At 37.1% G+C, this 14741-nt stretch overlaps 1 protein-coding gene across 3 annotated transcripts in view; it reads left to right on the top strand.

Moving 5' to 3' along the window:
* SLC25A21 (solute carrier family 25 member 21) overlaps positions 1-14741 on the top strand; it is a 257043-nt gene that overhangs the window by 184826 nt on the left and 57476 nt on the right. For all 3 annotated transcript variants that reach the window (XM_065839421.2, XM_071809406.1, XM_071809405.1), the window contains one exon: positions 5431-5514. In XM_065839421.2, coding sequence (XP_065695493.1) covers positions 5431-5514 — 84 coding nt within the window. The remainder of the gene's footprint in view (positions 1-5430; positions 5515-14741) is intronic.

Genomic DNA, 14741 nt, shown 5'->3' with positions numbered 1-14741 from the left:
CATCTCTGCAGAGAATTTTGAGTTTTCAGAGTATCTTTACTGTTATTTCCATTATAACTATTCCTTTCTTCTTTAAAAAAGAACATGTTACTCCATAAACCATAGAGGTAAAGAAACTGAAAAGCATTATGAATTCCAACAAAGTGGAATTAATTTAAATGAATTTTGAAATCATTTTTGTTAGTACTTCTCAACCCACGATACTGGTTTTTAACTTGTGAAGTAAATATGGACTGTATGAAAAATTCTGTGATTATATGGAAGCAAATCTATGACTACTATGGAGAATGATTGGAATAAGTTCTGTTCTTTGCCTGTTCTCTGTGTTACTACTTTATTGTATTCTTATACAGTTTTTGCAGTTAAATAATCATCATAGCAATACTATAATACTTAAAATATGAAACCTGCACTAGCAAAGCTGTATCTGTGGCTTAAAATAAGTAGGGGGTATTTGTTTGTTTGTTTGTTTTTGATTTTTTTTGGTTTTTTTTGTTTGGAAATCTAATATTCAGTTCTTCAACAGCTCTTCTGATTTACTATTAAAATAAGTGACAGAATTATACTCTCAATTTAGTTATTATCCTGTAAGTAACATAAGCAATTCAAAGAACGTGAGCCAAAAAGTAATATAAATCATATTATCAAGGTCCATTTTGCAGTGCAAAGTTTTGCATGAAATCACAGGATCGAGAGATAGTATTAACTAGTAGTAATACCTGAATAAATGTTTAAGTTAGCAAATAAAAATCTTTTTAAATTATAGTTCAGTTATTTTTTATTAAAAGCATGTGAACTGTTAAATAATGTAAATTTATATAAAGCTTCAGACTATACCGTTTTTCTCAACTTGTATTGCTAGAGGTAACTACAGCTAGGAGTGTCTGGGACCATGGGAGCTACTGAAAGTGCAAAAAACCTACAAATATTGTTTTCGGTTTTCCAAAGGCTGTACTTTTATTTAAAAGTTATTTTAAATTTCACATTGCACAGATAATTTAATTTGTTTTGTTGTTATGCCACATAACTCTTCTGATAAGACACCTCAGTACCTGAGATCATCTGCTTTGGTACTATAGAAGTCCCAATCATGGAGGGAAATGTTACGAGTTTTATTCAAAAGAGTAGAACATATGATAAAATCCTAATGAGACATGTGAAGAGAAGGAAAATACAGCTAAGACTGCCACTCGTTGGCAAGCACTGCGACATTGTATAAAGCCCGGTTCTCTGAGTCAGTGTTTTTCTTTCCCTCTGAAATTTGTGGTTGAGAAAATAGCAGCACTGTATAAAAACAGCAAGAAATTCTGGAATTTACGCATGAGGGTATAGACTTTGCAAACCCAGTGGCAAGAGTTTGTTGAGCCTTGTCTGCTCCACATCACATTGTGGTTGTCCCACATAGCTGGGATTTAACTGCTCATTATCTACTTGAATCTAGGTATGAAAGTACTGTTATTTCCTTTTAGGTTTTAGGATGACTAAAACAATTTCAGCATGAATTGGAAATCTTTCTCCAGCCTTAGATCAGTAAATAAAGGGGGGAGGATTGCTAGGTTAACATTGTGGTGAACAGACTTGCAACACTAAATACCTGGATACGGTAGTGGCAGACATCCACCAGACAACTTCGATGAAATGTTCAGCAAGCATGAACAAAAAAATTAGCTATGCAGAGAGGGAGTTTTCATTATTTTTTCCAGAAAGCACACACATTTACTTGTTCTCCTATAGATATTGATTGTGTTACAAAATGCTTTTGTGATAGGAACAGGGGGTAGGAGAGCATACTGTGGACTGAGGTTTTTACAAAACTTGGAATGAACTACTAGCTATTATAAAACCAACAAGAACTTCAACTTAGGCATTGGAAACAGCTACATGGTTTAATGTAGAGTCATTGCTTCACCATATGATGTATCTCTTGTTCAGAGAGTGGTTCAGAGAACAGATGAAAAGACTCAAGCATCTTCTGCATTGTGGGATTTCAGGTTGACTCCATCTTGTTGTTGGTCAAGGACTATTATAACCATTAAAAATGCTCTCTCTCGTGCTATCAAAATAAGAATAATATAGGTTTATTCATTTCTCAAGTAGTAGTTATAATGCTGATTATTGTGGATAGGTCAAAATATTTTCATGGGTTTAGATCATGCAGAGTTTCCAATGCCTTTTGAACAGACCTCAAAACCTCAAATGGTTTTACATTATTTCCACTTTTTGAGATCCCAGTTGTTTCTTCTGTGGTGAACAGGGAAGGACAGTGATCTCTTCTTAAACAATATAAGAACAGTTTAGTATCAAAGCTACTGCAAAGGTACTGTTCAAAAGGGGCACGAAAGACAAAGCCCTGTGGGCTGCTGCTATGAGCCAGAAAGGGAGATTGAGAGGTCCCCCATGTTATGGGAAGTGGAGGTGGGAGCTGCAAGAGGAGTCAAGGGGACACATAGTAGGTGCTGGGGCTGGTGCTGGGCAGGAAGAGGTAACCTGGGGGCCAAAGTGCCTTCCACAGCTCTGTGAGCATTGCCAGGGCTGGAGTACAACAGGACTCAGTACAACAGCATTTTGGCCAGAAAGTCAAGGAGGAAAGTCAGCCTGATGATAATTTTTAGAGTCATAAATCTCTTGGTAAACACGCAACACATTGGAGTGTCCAGTGACTTCTGGCACTAGTTGTGTGCTAATAGTGAGTAGCAGGTCATTCATCCCAGTCCTGGAAAAACCTCTCTGCCCATATGTCCCTTCAGCATGCCTCTGAACACTGCCGGCACATTCTTTTTTTCAGACTTCAAAATAAGAAATTAGATCAGAAGTTCATGCTCTGATTATAGGAGAATTTATCTGGTTTGTTCTAGCAAAGCTAATGACATACGAGGCAGGCATCCAGCTTTCAAAAATGCATGAAATTCAGTGGTTTTATAATGCTTTCAGAAAGGAATGGATTCAAAGCAGAGAAAGCCATTATGTGTCCCCCAGTTGTCTTCATTCCTCTAAACAATCATTAAAAACAGGCCAGGTTGTTTTTTGAAGTGAATGCTTTCACTCTTCTGTATTATTAAGATTACTAATACAGGCTTGCTGCTGCTGCTGTCTCCAGGAAAAAAAAAAAAAACAAACACACCACCACCAACAACAACAAAACAAAATTATTCAGCTCCTCCCTGAACTTCTTCTAACAAGTCCTGGTGATCAATTAGCTAGTTCATTAAAAAGTTACACATTATTTTATTGAAGCAAGCAATTCTGAATCAGAGAACCCAATTCGCAGATCTGGGTTGAAGCACATAATTGGCATGTACTTTAGGATCGCTGTTAAAGCTATAAAATAGATTTACTAGGGAAGGAATGGATCCAAAAACCCTAAAGGAGGGGATATGTTATTTGCATGACTCACTGTTACAAATGGACTCATTTAACACTAAGATTTTATCTACAATAAAACAAAAACCAGAAATAAATGTAAACCTCTTTTGATTTAACTTCTTTAAGAAGTTGTCCTTCATCTGATACATGTAAATTACATGGGGTATTATTGCATTTCTTCTGCTACAATTTTAATTATTGCTATCAAAGATGTATTTTTATTAAATAATTTAAATTTAGTTGAGAAGTCAACACTGTGTTAACTGTAAAACAAAATTATATAGGTATGTTCACCATGTTGTTGAGATCCACAGTGAGTCTGGGATTAAAACCCCCATTCTACAAACAGTTGCATGTGCACAACTTAGTGGGGAACTTTACACATGTGCTAGTAGGACATGCTTCAGCATTTGCAGGGTGAAAGAGAGGGAAGGTGCATTATTCAGAGGATGTTTTAGAAACAGTGATGCTTTGTTCTGAGTTTACAAGTGGGCCAAATCTTAAAACTCGAGGAAAAGAGTTTGGCTTTATTTTTTAAATACTTGGGAAAAGGTTTTTACTGGTGAGTTTTTGCAAGAGTTCTTTAAGCAAAATAAAGTTATTTTTGGTTTTTAACAGAAAGGTATAAATAATCAAGTCTTAAATATATTAAAATGTGCATAGAATCTACTTTCTGTTAGAATTTTGATTGCTTCATTGCCACAATGTAAAAACTTCTGTAGCTGATATTACTGCTGGACTTCGTGTGATGGCATTGAGGCATTTTCAATTATTAGCCTTCCCAAGGGTTCTTTTCAGACAAAATGTTATGCATCAGCTCTTATTTGAGTATAAGCCTATTGAATAGCATTCTCCTCTCTGCCAACTTGGCAGCAAGTTCTCGTGCTAATAAAAGAGGTTACCCCAGATAGAGATCCCAGATGTGCTTGAACTACTTTTATTAGGACTATGGAGGGGCTCAGCGTTTCCTTCTAACTATTTTCAAAAAAGGTGTGTGCTTGCCTTCATAATTGCCAAAAAAAATTGTATTACGTCACTGGAAATTTTTTTTCCTCAAAGTGAAAAAAATGTTAGATGTGTTAGCACAGAACATAGCTTAGGAAAAACTGATGTTCAAAACAATGAATGCATTTTGCCACAATACAAACCTTGATTTGACCCTACTGAATTCTCTTTAAAAGGAGAACATTGCTTTTTAGCACTAAGTTAAATATACCTTTGTTAATCACGTTTTAATGAGATTCAGTATCATGATGAGAATAAGTAACAATAGATGTTTCTCAGAACTGAAACATACCTGTGGCATATAACATACTTGACTATAATGTCAGTTATTCCCTGAAACTGTTGAACACTAAAAATACTAAACAAAACAATATAGTTTGTTAAACTCACTGTTGCTATCCATAAGTTGTAAATAATATGTTTACAATCTTAAATCATAATCTTGATTTTGCTTTCAAGGCCACAAGTTTCCTGTTGAAATGTTTATTGTTGTCAAAATGTGAACAGAGAAAACAAGGTTTTAATTAAAATAGTTCATTGCTTGCTTTTATTGTTCATTTAGTTATTGAATTATGAAAAATGAATGGCGCTCTAATTTCTAGGCATGTCTCTGGTTGATTTTTATTGTAATTGTGTCAGATATAAAAAGAAAGAAACTGCACAGTCACTTCATTTCATAGTGAAACACATGATGGTATCTATTTCAGATTTTCAAACCCAGAGGTTGACTGAAAGACTCCCATTAGTTTCAATGGGCTTTAGATCAGGCACAGGGTTAACAGCTTATTTTTCAAACAACTAGAAAGAGGTGTAAAAGTCAAAGGTGATAGCTATACTGTGAGTTCCATAAACTACAAAAAAGTTGCTACTAAAGCTCTATTTTTCCTTAGTTTAACAGCTTCTATGAAAAGAGTGTTAATAATTATATCAGGAACAGTATATAATAATGAATCAGATACATTAAAAACCCTTTAAAACTCATTTTATATAATAATTGGAAAGTTAAAAGTGACTTAAAATCCCTGACTTCTCATGCTGTGATGTAAATTGTATTTTTTTTAGGTTCCAAATTCAAAGAGGGAAAACTGATCCGACTGGTTACAAGAGCCTGGGGGACTGTTTTAGGACTATTTTCCAACGTGAAGGGTAAGAGTATATGTTTTTAAAATTGTCAATTTTATGTGACCTTTTTTAATCACCCATTTTCCAGACATTAGATCCTCTTTATATTCTACCCTTTTTTGCAATGGCCAGAATTTGGCAAACATAGTCGTACATAATGAGCACGATTTGCAAAGTTTTAGTATTACTTGCACTCACAGTACCAAGATATGTTTAAAGATCAGAATGCACATCTGTGTAGAGACACTGGGCAAGCACTGCATGAGTGCTGGGAGCAGGATGGCCACATCAGCGTGATACGGTATCTGAGCTTTTACATCTTCTTGTCCTGGTTTTCTGAACTAGCTCTGTACGAACCTTTACCGGTTCAGTGATGTACTTGTTTCCAAGCTCTGATAAACTGTCATTCCCGGTTAGTTGTGGCAGACAATGCTTCCAGGAGCTGTGTGAGCAAAATTCCACAGCTCTTCAGTTTTGCAGAATATGGAAAAGGATTTGTGGTCCTTAGCCACTGGAATCATACTGGATTCAGAAGGTCCAAGCCTGAGCTCCTCTAAGGGACTTGGGCTCTGATCCACAAAGGTATTTAGTACACGTTTTATTTTATGAGCAGTCCAGTTACAGCCAGTGAATGTAATGAGACTGATCATATGCTTGAAGTTGAGCCTGTTATCCACAGGAGCTCCTTGGGAGCTAGCCTTTAATCGAGGTAACTAATTAGTAAACCCTAGTCTTGAGTAGCTGGCAGACTTTCCATAAGGACGTTGTAAATACAATAGCAACCCATTTTTTTCTGTATATTCACCAGAATGGAACTGTTATATATAGATGCATAGATAACACATGTGTGCACAAGTTGCACTGGAAAAACACAGGTGAGACAAACAGTGAAAATTAAGAACTAGACCAGTTTTGTTTCTTGCAGTGATGTTTAGCTAAGCTACATTACATACATACATACATATAGAACTGAATGGTTTGAATTGCTAAAGTAGGGAGATGTAGAGGTGTTTTGTTAAGGTGTTGAAAGAGGAAGTTGTCACGTTTGCCTTTATCAGTGGTAAACTTATTTTTGATGAAAGACTGATGCTGTGCTTTATCACTACAAGGCATTAAAAAGCTTAAAGGCTAAAAAGATTTCACAAAAATGATGATTTGTGGCTTCTGGGGTTTTCTGAGCATGTGTTAAATTTTGTTGCTTCTCAAAAGAAAATTGTGGTTTTGCAATAGAAAAGTGTTAATATTTACCATAATCTCAATCTATTTTTAAATACACAAGTACTTTCAATATTTAGGTCACTGAGCATGAAAACTCTACTCACTGGTGTTTTTATTTTGTTGAACTAGTCACAAAATGTAAAATTAAGAATGAGTCTAAACCAAGAGACAACTTCCAAGTTAGTTGATTTTAGGGTCCTATCTGGTTATATTGTATAACTGGATATTTGTACAACCCACATGTATAAAATAATAGCAGGACACTGCAAACTTCAGTTTATCATAAAATATATAGTTCTCTTACTATGTGGGCGAGGGGGATAAGGAAAAAAATACCCTGCGTTTCCATTTCTTTGTGTGTTGTGCTTTTCAAATGCTTCTCAGAGACATAGCTATCACTTATGCTATGGATTTGACTCCATCATTATTTTCCCAGTGTTCAGACAGTGTGCTGCCTAAAACACATTAACTGGTTCACTGTGGAGAAATGATGAAGGGGCTGAGCACAGCAGTCATCTGTGAATGAACTTCAGAAAGGCGAGATTAAGACTGTTGTTTGGTTGGTTGTTTTTTCTGAAGAATGCTTCTACCTCAATACTGGAACCACACTAGAGTATTTTTCTTTTTCTATTTATATCAAGGTATGACGCTGTAAACAGGAAAATAAGATGATTACATTAAGTTATTATAGATTTAAATCACAATTTAGCAGTGGATTGCATTAAGTTTCCATCAGGTTAGAGCTAATACAGAGTTTTATTAATACTTGCCTCTTGCAATACCTATTTTTTCCAGGAAATTAGACAGAGGCAGAAGGTGACATTTAAACAGCAGTAGTAAGCACTAGGAAAAATAAATGAAGAATCTCAGATACAATATAAGCTTAAATTTTGGCTAAAAAAATTTTTTTTTTTAAAGTAATCAACTAATCCTGAAGTACCTGTTTGACTCCAGGACTCTTGCATTCTCATCTCCACAAGTTGTCCAGGTTCTGGAGCTTGGTGATTATGACACCTGAGTGGGAGGTGAGCGAGGCGATTGTGAAGTATTTTAGCTAATGTAAACCTTGAATCCTCATAACTCCTTTCTTGGGCGACCACAAAAAAGCACCAAGAAACATCTTCACATTTAGATAATAAGCAAACAAAAACAATTTATGAGGTGTTCAGATTCAGGTGTGTAAATCAGAGAGAAGGTATAAGAAACTCATTCACGCCCTATATTTGTTTCTTATTGACAATATGAAATACCCCTGTTGATGTGTGGCATTTTTAGACTGATTATCTGAAATATCCAATTCAGTGTACATTGACTATAAGGAGTCTAGGTGTCTCTCTCCAGCACTCAGAATTCCCTACGGGCATATGTGATATTACATTGACTACAAAACGAATTATTTAAATAAAGGAACATGGGAAAAGAAATGTTACTAATGGCTTGCTTCTAAAAGTGTTTACATTTGGGAATAGTGTTTATGTTCATTTGCACTAATGTTTTCAGTAGTAGCAACTACGGTGAGTTAGAATGTCAGAGCTCAGTTCAGACAAGACACTTCCTAATACCTTTAATTTTTTGTCCTTGTTATGTTGAGGTTAAGTATGCAGAATCAGCCTAACAACTACTTATTTTTATGAGTACATAAGCAAATGTTTCGTTTGCTGCAATGCCTCTCACTGAAAATTAACCAGTACAAAAGCTCTCTTCCCCCAAACTTTGAGCAACTCTTTAGATAGAAATAAATTTTCTCCACAGGGAATTAAATTCCTCAAAGAAGGGTCCATCCCTTGAACTCTTTTCTTGTCTTACAAGAAAATGGGAGCCACAATACATAAAATTTAATGGAGACTCACTGAAGGAAGGCTCAGTCGAGCAGAGCATTAAAGGTCACATAGCTTTCTATTAAAGGGAGGTAGGAGTATTAACTTCAGGGCTCCTGTGAACTTCTGTTGGGACCGTCCAGTCGCTGTTGATTGCACGGCACAGATCCTCTCAGGTGGTAAGCAACCTCTGCTCAGCTGGATTCTCTGGGAGCCGGGCATCCGAGCTGCTCTGGTTTTGCTTATGAGATGATGCATGAATTGACAGATCTTTGACAGCAGAGGTAAACCCACCAGGAGCTTATCTGTTTATTGAGGAGCGACAGCTTTATAGCCAACATAAAAATAATCCAATGTTTATTGGGGAAAATGCTTGGATACAGGATTAACTGAAACCATTAACAGAGAAAAATTTTCATTCTTTTTATATCCTACAAATAAGAGTTTAGATTATAATAAATGACTGATTTTTGTATCGTTATCTTCTTTACTACATTTGTGTTCACTCACTTTTTCTTTTATAATGGCTTAGGTTTGAATATGAAATGTAAGAATAAACCAACGGTCTGGCTGAATGTATACATTGCATTTATATTAAAGACACATGGTTTTGTGTCTCGTATTAAGAATGGAAAATTATACCCATCTGCACTGTCTTAATTTGGAGTTACAGCATTAAAATGATGGATGCTGTTATTTTGAGTCTGTAAACAACTTTGTTCTTATAAACTTGAGTTTTCATGGGCTCATAATTTTAACAGTATGTGTTTTGGGTTACACTTGGCTTTTTTTGGTAGGCACTCTATCAAGAAACCTGTTGCTTTCTCATTCGTTGGTTAACTTACCTGAAATAGAAAGGGTAGTAGTGTCCTGGTTTCTAGTTTTATAACTCTACACTTAAATAAGTTAAAGTGCTGTTAGCCTTTATTTGAACTAGATGGTCCTGGGAAAGTGCAAAACACAATCATCATTTACTATTTGAGACTTCATTACTTGTACTGTTATTTGATTATTTGTGTTGAATTTGGTTTGGGAAGGAGCAGATATCTCCATGTTTACACAGTCCAAAAGCTTTATATCATTCCTGTCTCGTTCTCAGCACCACCTTACTGCTTTCTTTTACCTATAATTCTCTGTATGACCACACAGCTTATTTTTAATAAGCAACACCCTGATTCATACAGTAGTGGGATTAGGTTATAAAGCTGCACAAAACTTGTCAGCTATGGGTGGAGTAGGTCGGAGAACAGCCAAGACTGAGCAGGAGCTGGATGAGTGCAGAGTTGTCATCAAACATGCAGAAGCTGGAAGGTTCCTGGTTTACATGACATCAGTAATAGTTCCTCAGTTAAGGAATTTGCTAGCACTCTCCTTTGTCCTGCCTCTATCCATCGGCTCTCTGCCATGGTAACAAGTGCTTGAGAGACTACGGCAGCACTCTTGAGGCCTGGCTCTCCTAGCTGGCTGCAGATGATACGCTGCTGCTTCTAAATGCCAGCAGGTCAGTGAAGGAGACTTGCAGGATTGCCAGCACTGCAGACAAATGCCAGCCTTTGGCACTCACCAGCAATCATCACTGCCCGTTCCTGGGGCCCAGCTGGATGTGTGCTCTTCCAGCTGGGCTGAGGAGACCTAGCAAAAGGCTGCCAAATAAGTGTTATACAAGATACAAATACTTGGCTACCCTGCTCATGAATCCTTCAGTGAAATTGCCAACCAGGGAAGTGTGACATGGTCAGTCACGCCAAAAATCCCTTTTCCCAGCGAGCAGTTATGAAGCAGAGATTCATTTCCACATACTGGAGGCATACATTTTTGTGGTATCGAAAGACCAGACTTTAAGATCTGCTTTAAGTGCTTTGAGGCAAGCAGAAGTGGTAGATTAAGATGTTATTTCTCCCCACAGCTATCTACCCTGCTCTTTGGTTTGTTGTCAGCACTTCCTATCAGGAGGAGCAGAAGTGAACTTGGACCCATGCTTGCTTGTTACTTTCAAGAATTTTGTTGCTTAGTAGAGATCCACCTGCATTGCCAGTTCCAGAGATTGTGATCTTGCAGATTAATGTACAGGCATCTTTTCTACCCCCACTACAGGAACAGAAACTTCCACCTAAACACTGAGAAAGGTCTGCTGGCACTTGTATTTCAGAAATAGGTACATCCATCTCTTTTCCAGTTCTACTAGCCTGCCTCACATTTATGACTTCATAATACTTGTACAAGCCTTGTTAAACTGAGACTGAAGATGCAAGAAAGGGCACTATGGTACCAAAATGTCTGTCTGTATCTACCCTGATGTATCCCCGTAGTTCACAGTATATTGCTATTTTTTTCTCTCTATCCCACGCATTGTAGAATTATTCTGTGTCACATTATGCTGCATTGGCATCTTCCTGCTATACTGTTGTGTCTATTGCAGACTTCACTAAAAGCCTGTGATTTAGAGTATCAGAAATAATTATTACACTCCTGTGTGAAATAATATAATCTGAAATGTAAAGCATCAAATAAGCTTTCTAACACCTTGCTGAATTGAGAACTGTAACTGAAATTGTGAAGGACGGTGTATTGGCATAAACTGTGAACCTGTGTAAAATCTACTGGGTTTTGTGGATAAAAACTGAAGTCTTGGAGCTGAATTTTTGAACTGTTGTGCTTGCTTTACATATCTTTAAAGAAGAAATACTCGGTGTTAGAAAAGCTAGTATTTGTATGTTTTCAGGGAGCATGAACTTACAAAACCTAGGTAGGGATATGGCAAGTTCTCATAGTACATAATTAAAATTATCAAATGTTTAATCTGTCCATTTACTTTTGGAAGTGAGTGATTCCATTTGCTTTGCCATTTTTTATGATGGTTGAGACTTGGCTCTTACAACTCTTGTGCAAGCAAACCACAACAATCCTCTGCAAGTGCCCTCATGCCTGTGCAGTTTGGAAGACAGGATTCACGTGGCCCTGTGGGGAATGAGGCTCACAGATCTGCTGTGAAAATAAAAAATATGCCTTGACATAGACTTTAGCCTCTAGGTGCCCCACCGTAAAAGAATTTTAGAATTTTTTCTAGGTAATTAACAAGAGTTCCTTTTTCATAATCTATGACATACAGAGTAATCCTTGTAACTGTTCTTGGTGCCACTTACTCTCACTTTATCCCATATCTTACTCTACATAGACCTACATGCAATACCTAGGCATACTGTTTTGAGTTTCATTTGGTTGTCTATAGTTTGTTTGGACTTTGTGTTCTTACTTTGAATGGTGTTGAGTCCTAAAATTAAAATAATGGTACAACCTTGAGTAAAATCATCATTGAGACTGCTTTCAAGATTAAAGAAGAGGAAGGCAGAAAATTTAACTTACAGAATTTTCCTGATAGTTTTACTTTAACATTGTGGTTTATATTATGCTCACAGAGTTTTAGATCAATATGTCCAGAAAAGAGACGTATTTTCTGTATCTATATGAGGGCGATGTGTGTTCTGCTTTCTTTTGTAAATTTACATTCACGTTTGGTTATTCAATTTTATTTCCTTTCCCAGCAAAGACGGCAGAAATCTCAGGAATTTTAGTTGCCTCATTATGTTTTAAAATGTATGTAAATATGAGTATGCATGCAAAATATTAATGCATTTTCAGTCTCTAAGTAGATAAAAATTAACCAAATCCAGTGAAGTTTGGACAGTAATCCCAACCAGATGCTTTTAGAACACTGCTCAGTCATGAAACCAAGATGATACTTGTTCTTTTAACCTCTAGGTCTCAAAACACTTTATGGAAGAAGGAAGTATCATTGTCTCAGCTGTACAGATAGGGATACTGAGCTGTAACATGCCAGGGAGTCAATCAGATCTGGACATGTACAGAGGCGATTCTCATGGAACAGCCGGATACCACGTCATTTGTTTGCCCCATGGTAACATGTTAATATCACAGCTCTGAGGAACATGTGCGTTGAACATAAAATTGCATTCTTTAATATAGGTTCCTAATTGAGAAGGAGTCTGAGGACTTATTTGGCAATCCATTTTGTGAGGTGGTTTGTCTGAGAGCATATGTGGAGGCAATGGAAATTTTAAGTCTGAAGCTGGGTATCCTGACTGCAAGGCGGGTGCCCTGTTCAGCGGACTGTGCTGTCTCCAGATAGTCAGCAGTATTTACAGCGATGTTACTCTCACAAGATTCTCATCATCCCTTCAGCAAGAATTCTCTGTTCCTGACTGGACATTCCCTACCCTCATCTTCATATGATAACACTTGAAAACATAAGAAACGGCTCTGGAATGTGAAAAGCTTCTATTCCCAGTTTTATGTGTGTAGCTCTCTGAAATTCAGTGAGGTTGCACCAGTGTAAGTAAGTGCAGCATTTGGATGCCCATTCTGTAATTTTTAAAGGCCCAAGTTATTTTTTTTTTAAGTTTAAAATATTTTCAGAATCAGATTATTTGAATCTTGAATTTGGGATTCCTCAAGTGTCTCTATTTTCTACTCATATGACAAATGCCTCCTACAGGCCTCAGTTTGGAATCAGATAACTGCATTTGAAGATGCTTATACTTACAGTACAAAGAAGATACCTACAGGAATGTTTTAAAATCAATATTTATCTATCTGTTCTAGTTAACAAAAGGTCAGCAGAACTTTTAGTTCTTACAATTTTAACATTCAAGAATATTTATAATTTTAACAAATTAGGTTCCTGTTCATTTCGAACTTTTTATTTAAACGGATCGATGTAAAAATTATGCTTCTAAAAAACCTATTTTTAGTCTACTCTATGGAAAATATCATACTATGCTATATGATCAGATTCTCTGAATGTGTTTGTGTTCTCTGAATGTGGAGAACCCATCTTTGTAATTTGGTAGCCCAGGGTAGTGGCCATGAATTTCTCCCTCTTCAGTAACTGGTTCAGCGTGAGCAGCTGCAGGGTTTCTCAGCAGTGACAGTAACATTCCCTGGTGCTCCAAGCAGTGGTTTGCACCTGGAGCCTTGGTGGGGACATTTCTGCCCAGCACCATTTGCCCCGCTTTGGGCATTGACACGGTGCCGCAACTGAGCCCTGAATCCTCCCGTGCCTTCAGGGGCATCCCCCTGGTGTGGAGCGGTGGGGAGCTCCAGGGCAGCCGAGCTCCTGAGCCGAGAGCCATCTAGAGTTAAAAAGCCAGGAAGAGCTCACACACGGTGTGCCGTACTTCTCCAGGGTTCCCGTGGCTCAGCCAGGGCTGTAAGAAAACTTTCAGCTAGTGAGAAGCTTTGGGGTCAGGAACCAAGACTCCTCCAGATTAAGTCACAGCATATCCCCTGAACAAGGATTTCATTAATTACTGATTTAGCATTAAGTGGGTAAATAAGGCTTAAGTCACACTTTTAGGTCATGCTGCTTTTTGGGGATCTGTCCCTATACAATTTGCTTGTCCTGAAATGGTATATATATATTTATATGTAATGCCATCATAGTCTCCAGGATTGAAATCTGTATTTAAAACGGGGAAAAATTATTCTAGCCCTGACAGAGGGGTGGGGGATCTCTCAAATTGGAGCCGGTGCAAGGCTGTCATGCCCAGCTGCAGGCAGATAAAAGAATCTGAAATCTATCTGAAACCTCTTTCTTATCAAAGGTAATAGCTCTGAAATCCGATCAAGGCATTGTCAATAGTCAGCTCTCAGAATTAACAATTAATGTGCTATGTAAATCTAGCCATTAACATTTAACATTTCATAAATACAATAGTGGATGCATCACAAGATGCAAAATTAATTGCACCTATGTGTTGTAGTTCTTTAAAAGGCAAATTCTCCATAATTTGGGGTTCTAGTAACCATTAATTGTTAACCTTTTCTTTAAAAGAAAAATTCCACTGTATCAAAGGAAAAAATCTGTGACCAGAGAACAGATAAATCACTTTTATGTCCTTGGAACAGCTGACTTTACACTTTTATTACGTTGTTTGAAAAAGCATCTTTTCATCTGGAAGGAATCAGCTTAAAATGTGATTGTCAACACAACGAAACCAGCTTTCTGTTTAAAATGGCTGCTCATGAAGCTTAGAACTACGGTTTTGCCAGGATTTTCTTTACAGACATTAGTTATTAGAACCAAGAGATTTTAGATGGGATGTTCACAGGAAATACCTGACAGACAGTGTAAAATGCAAAGTAAAGCATTTTTATTTAAGTTGTAGGAAGCATGCATGTGAAAATGACCAACAGTGG

The sequence above is a fragment of the Patagioenas fasciata genome, chromosome 5 (assembly GCF_037038585.1).
Source record: "Patagioenas fasciata isolate bPatFas1 chromosome 5, bPatFas1.hap1, whole genome shotgun sequence".
Taxonomy (NCBI): Eukaryota; Metazoa; Chordata; class Aves; order Columbiformes; family Columbidae; genus Patagioenas; species Patagioenas fasciata.
The sequence above is the reverse complement of the archived record's forward strand: the minus strand, read 5'-3'. Positions and strand labels throughout refer to the sequence as shown.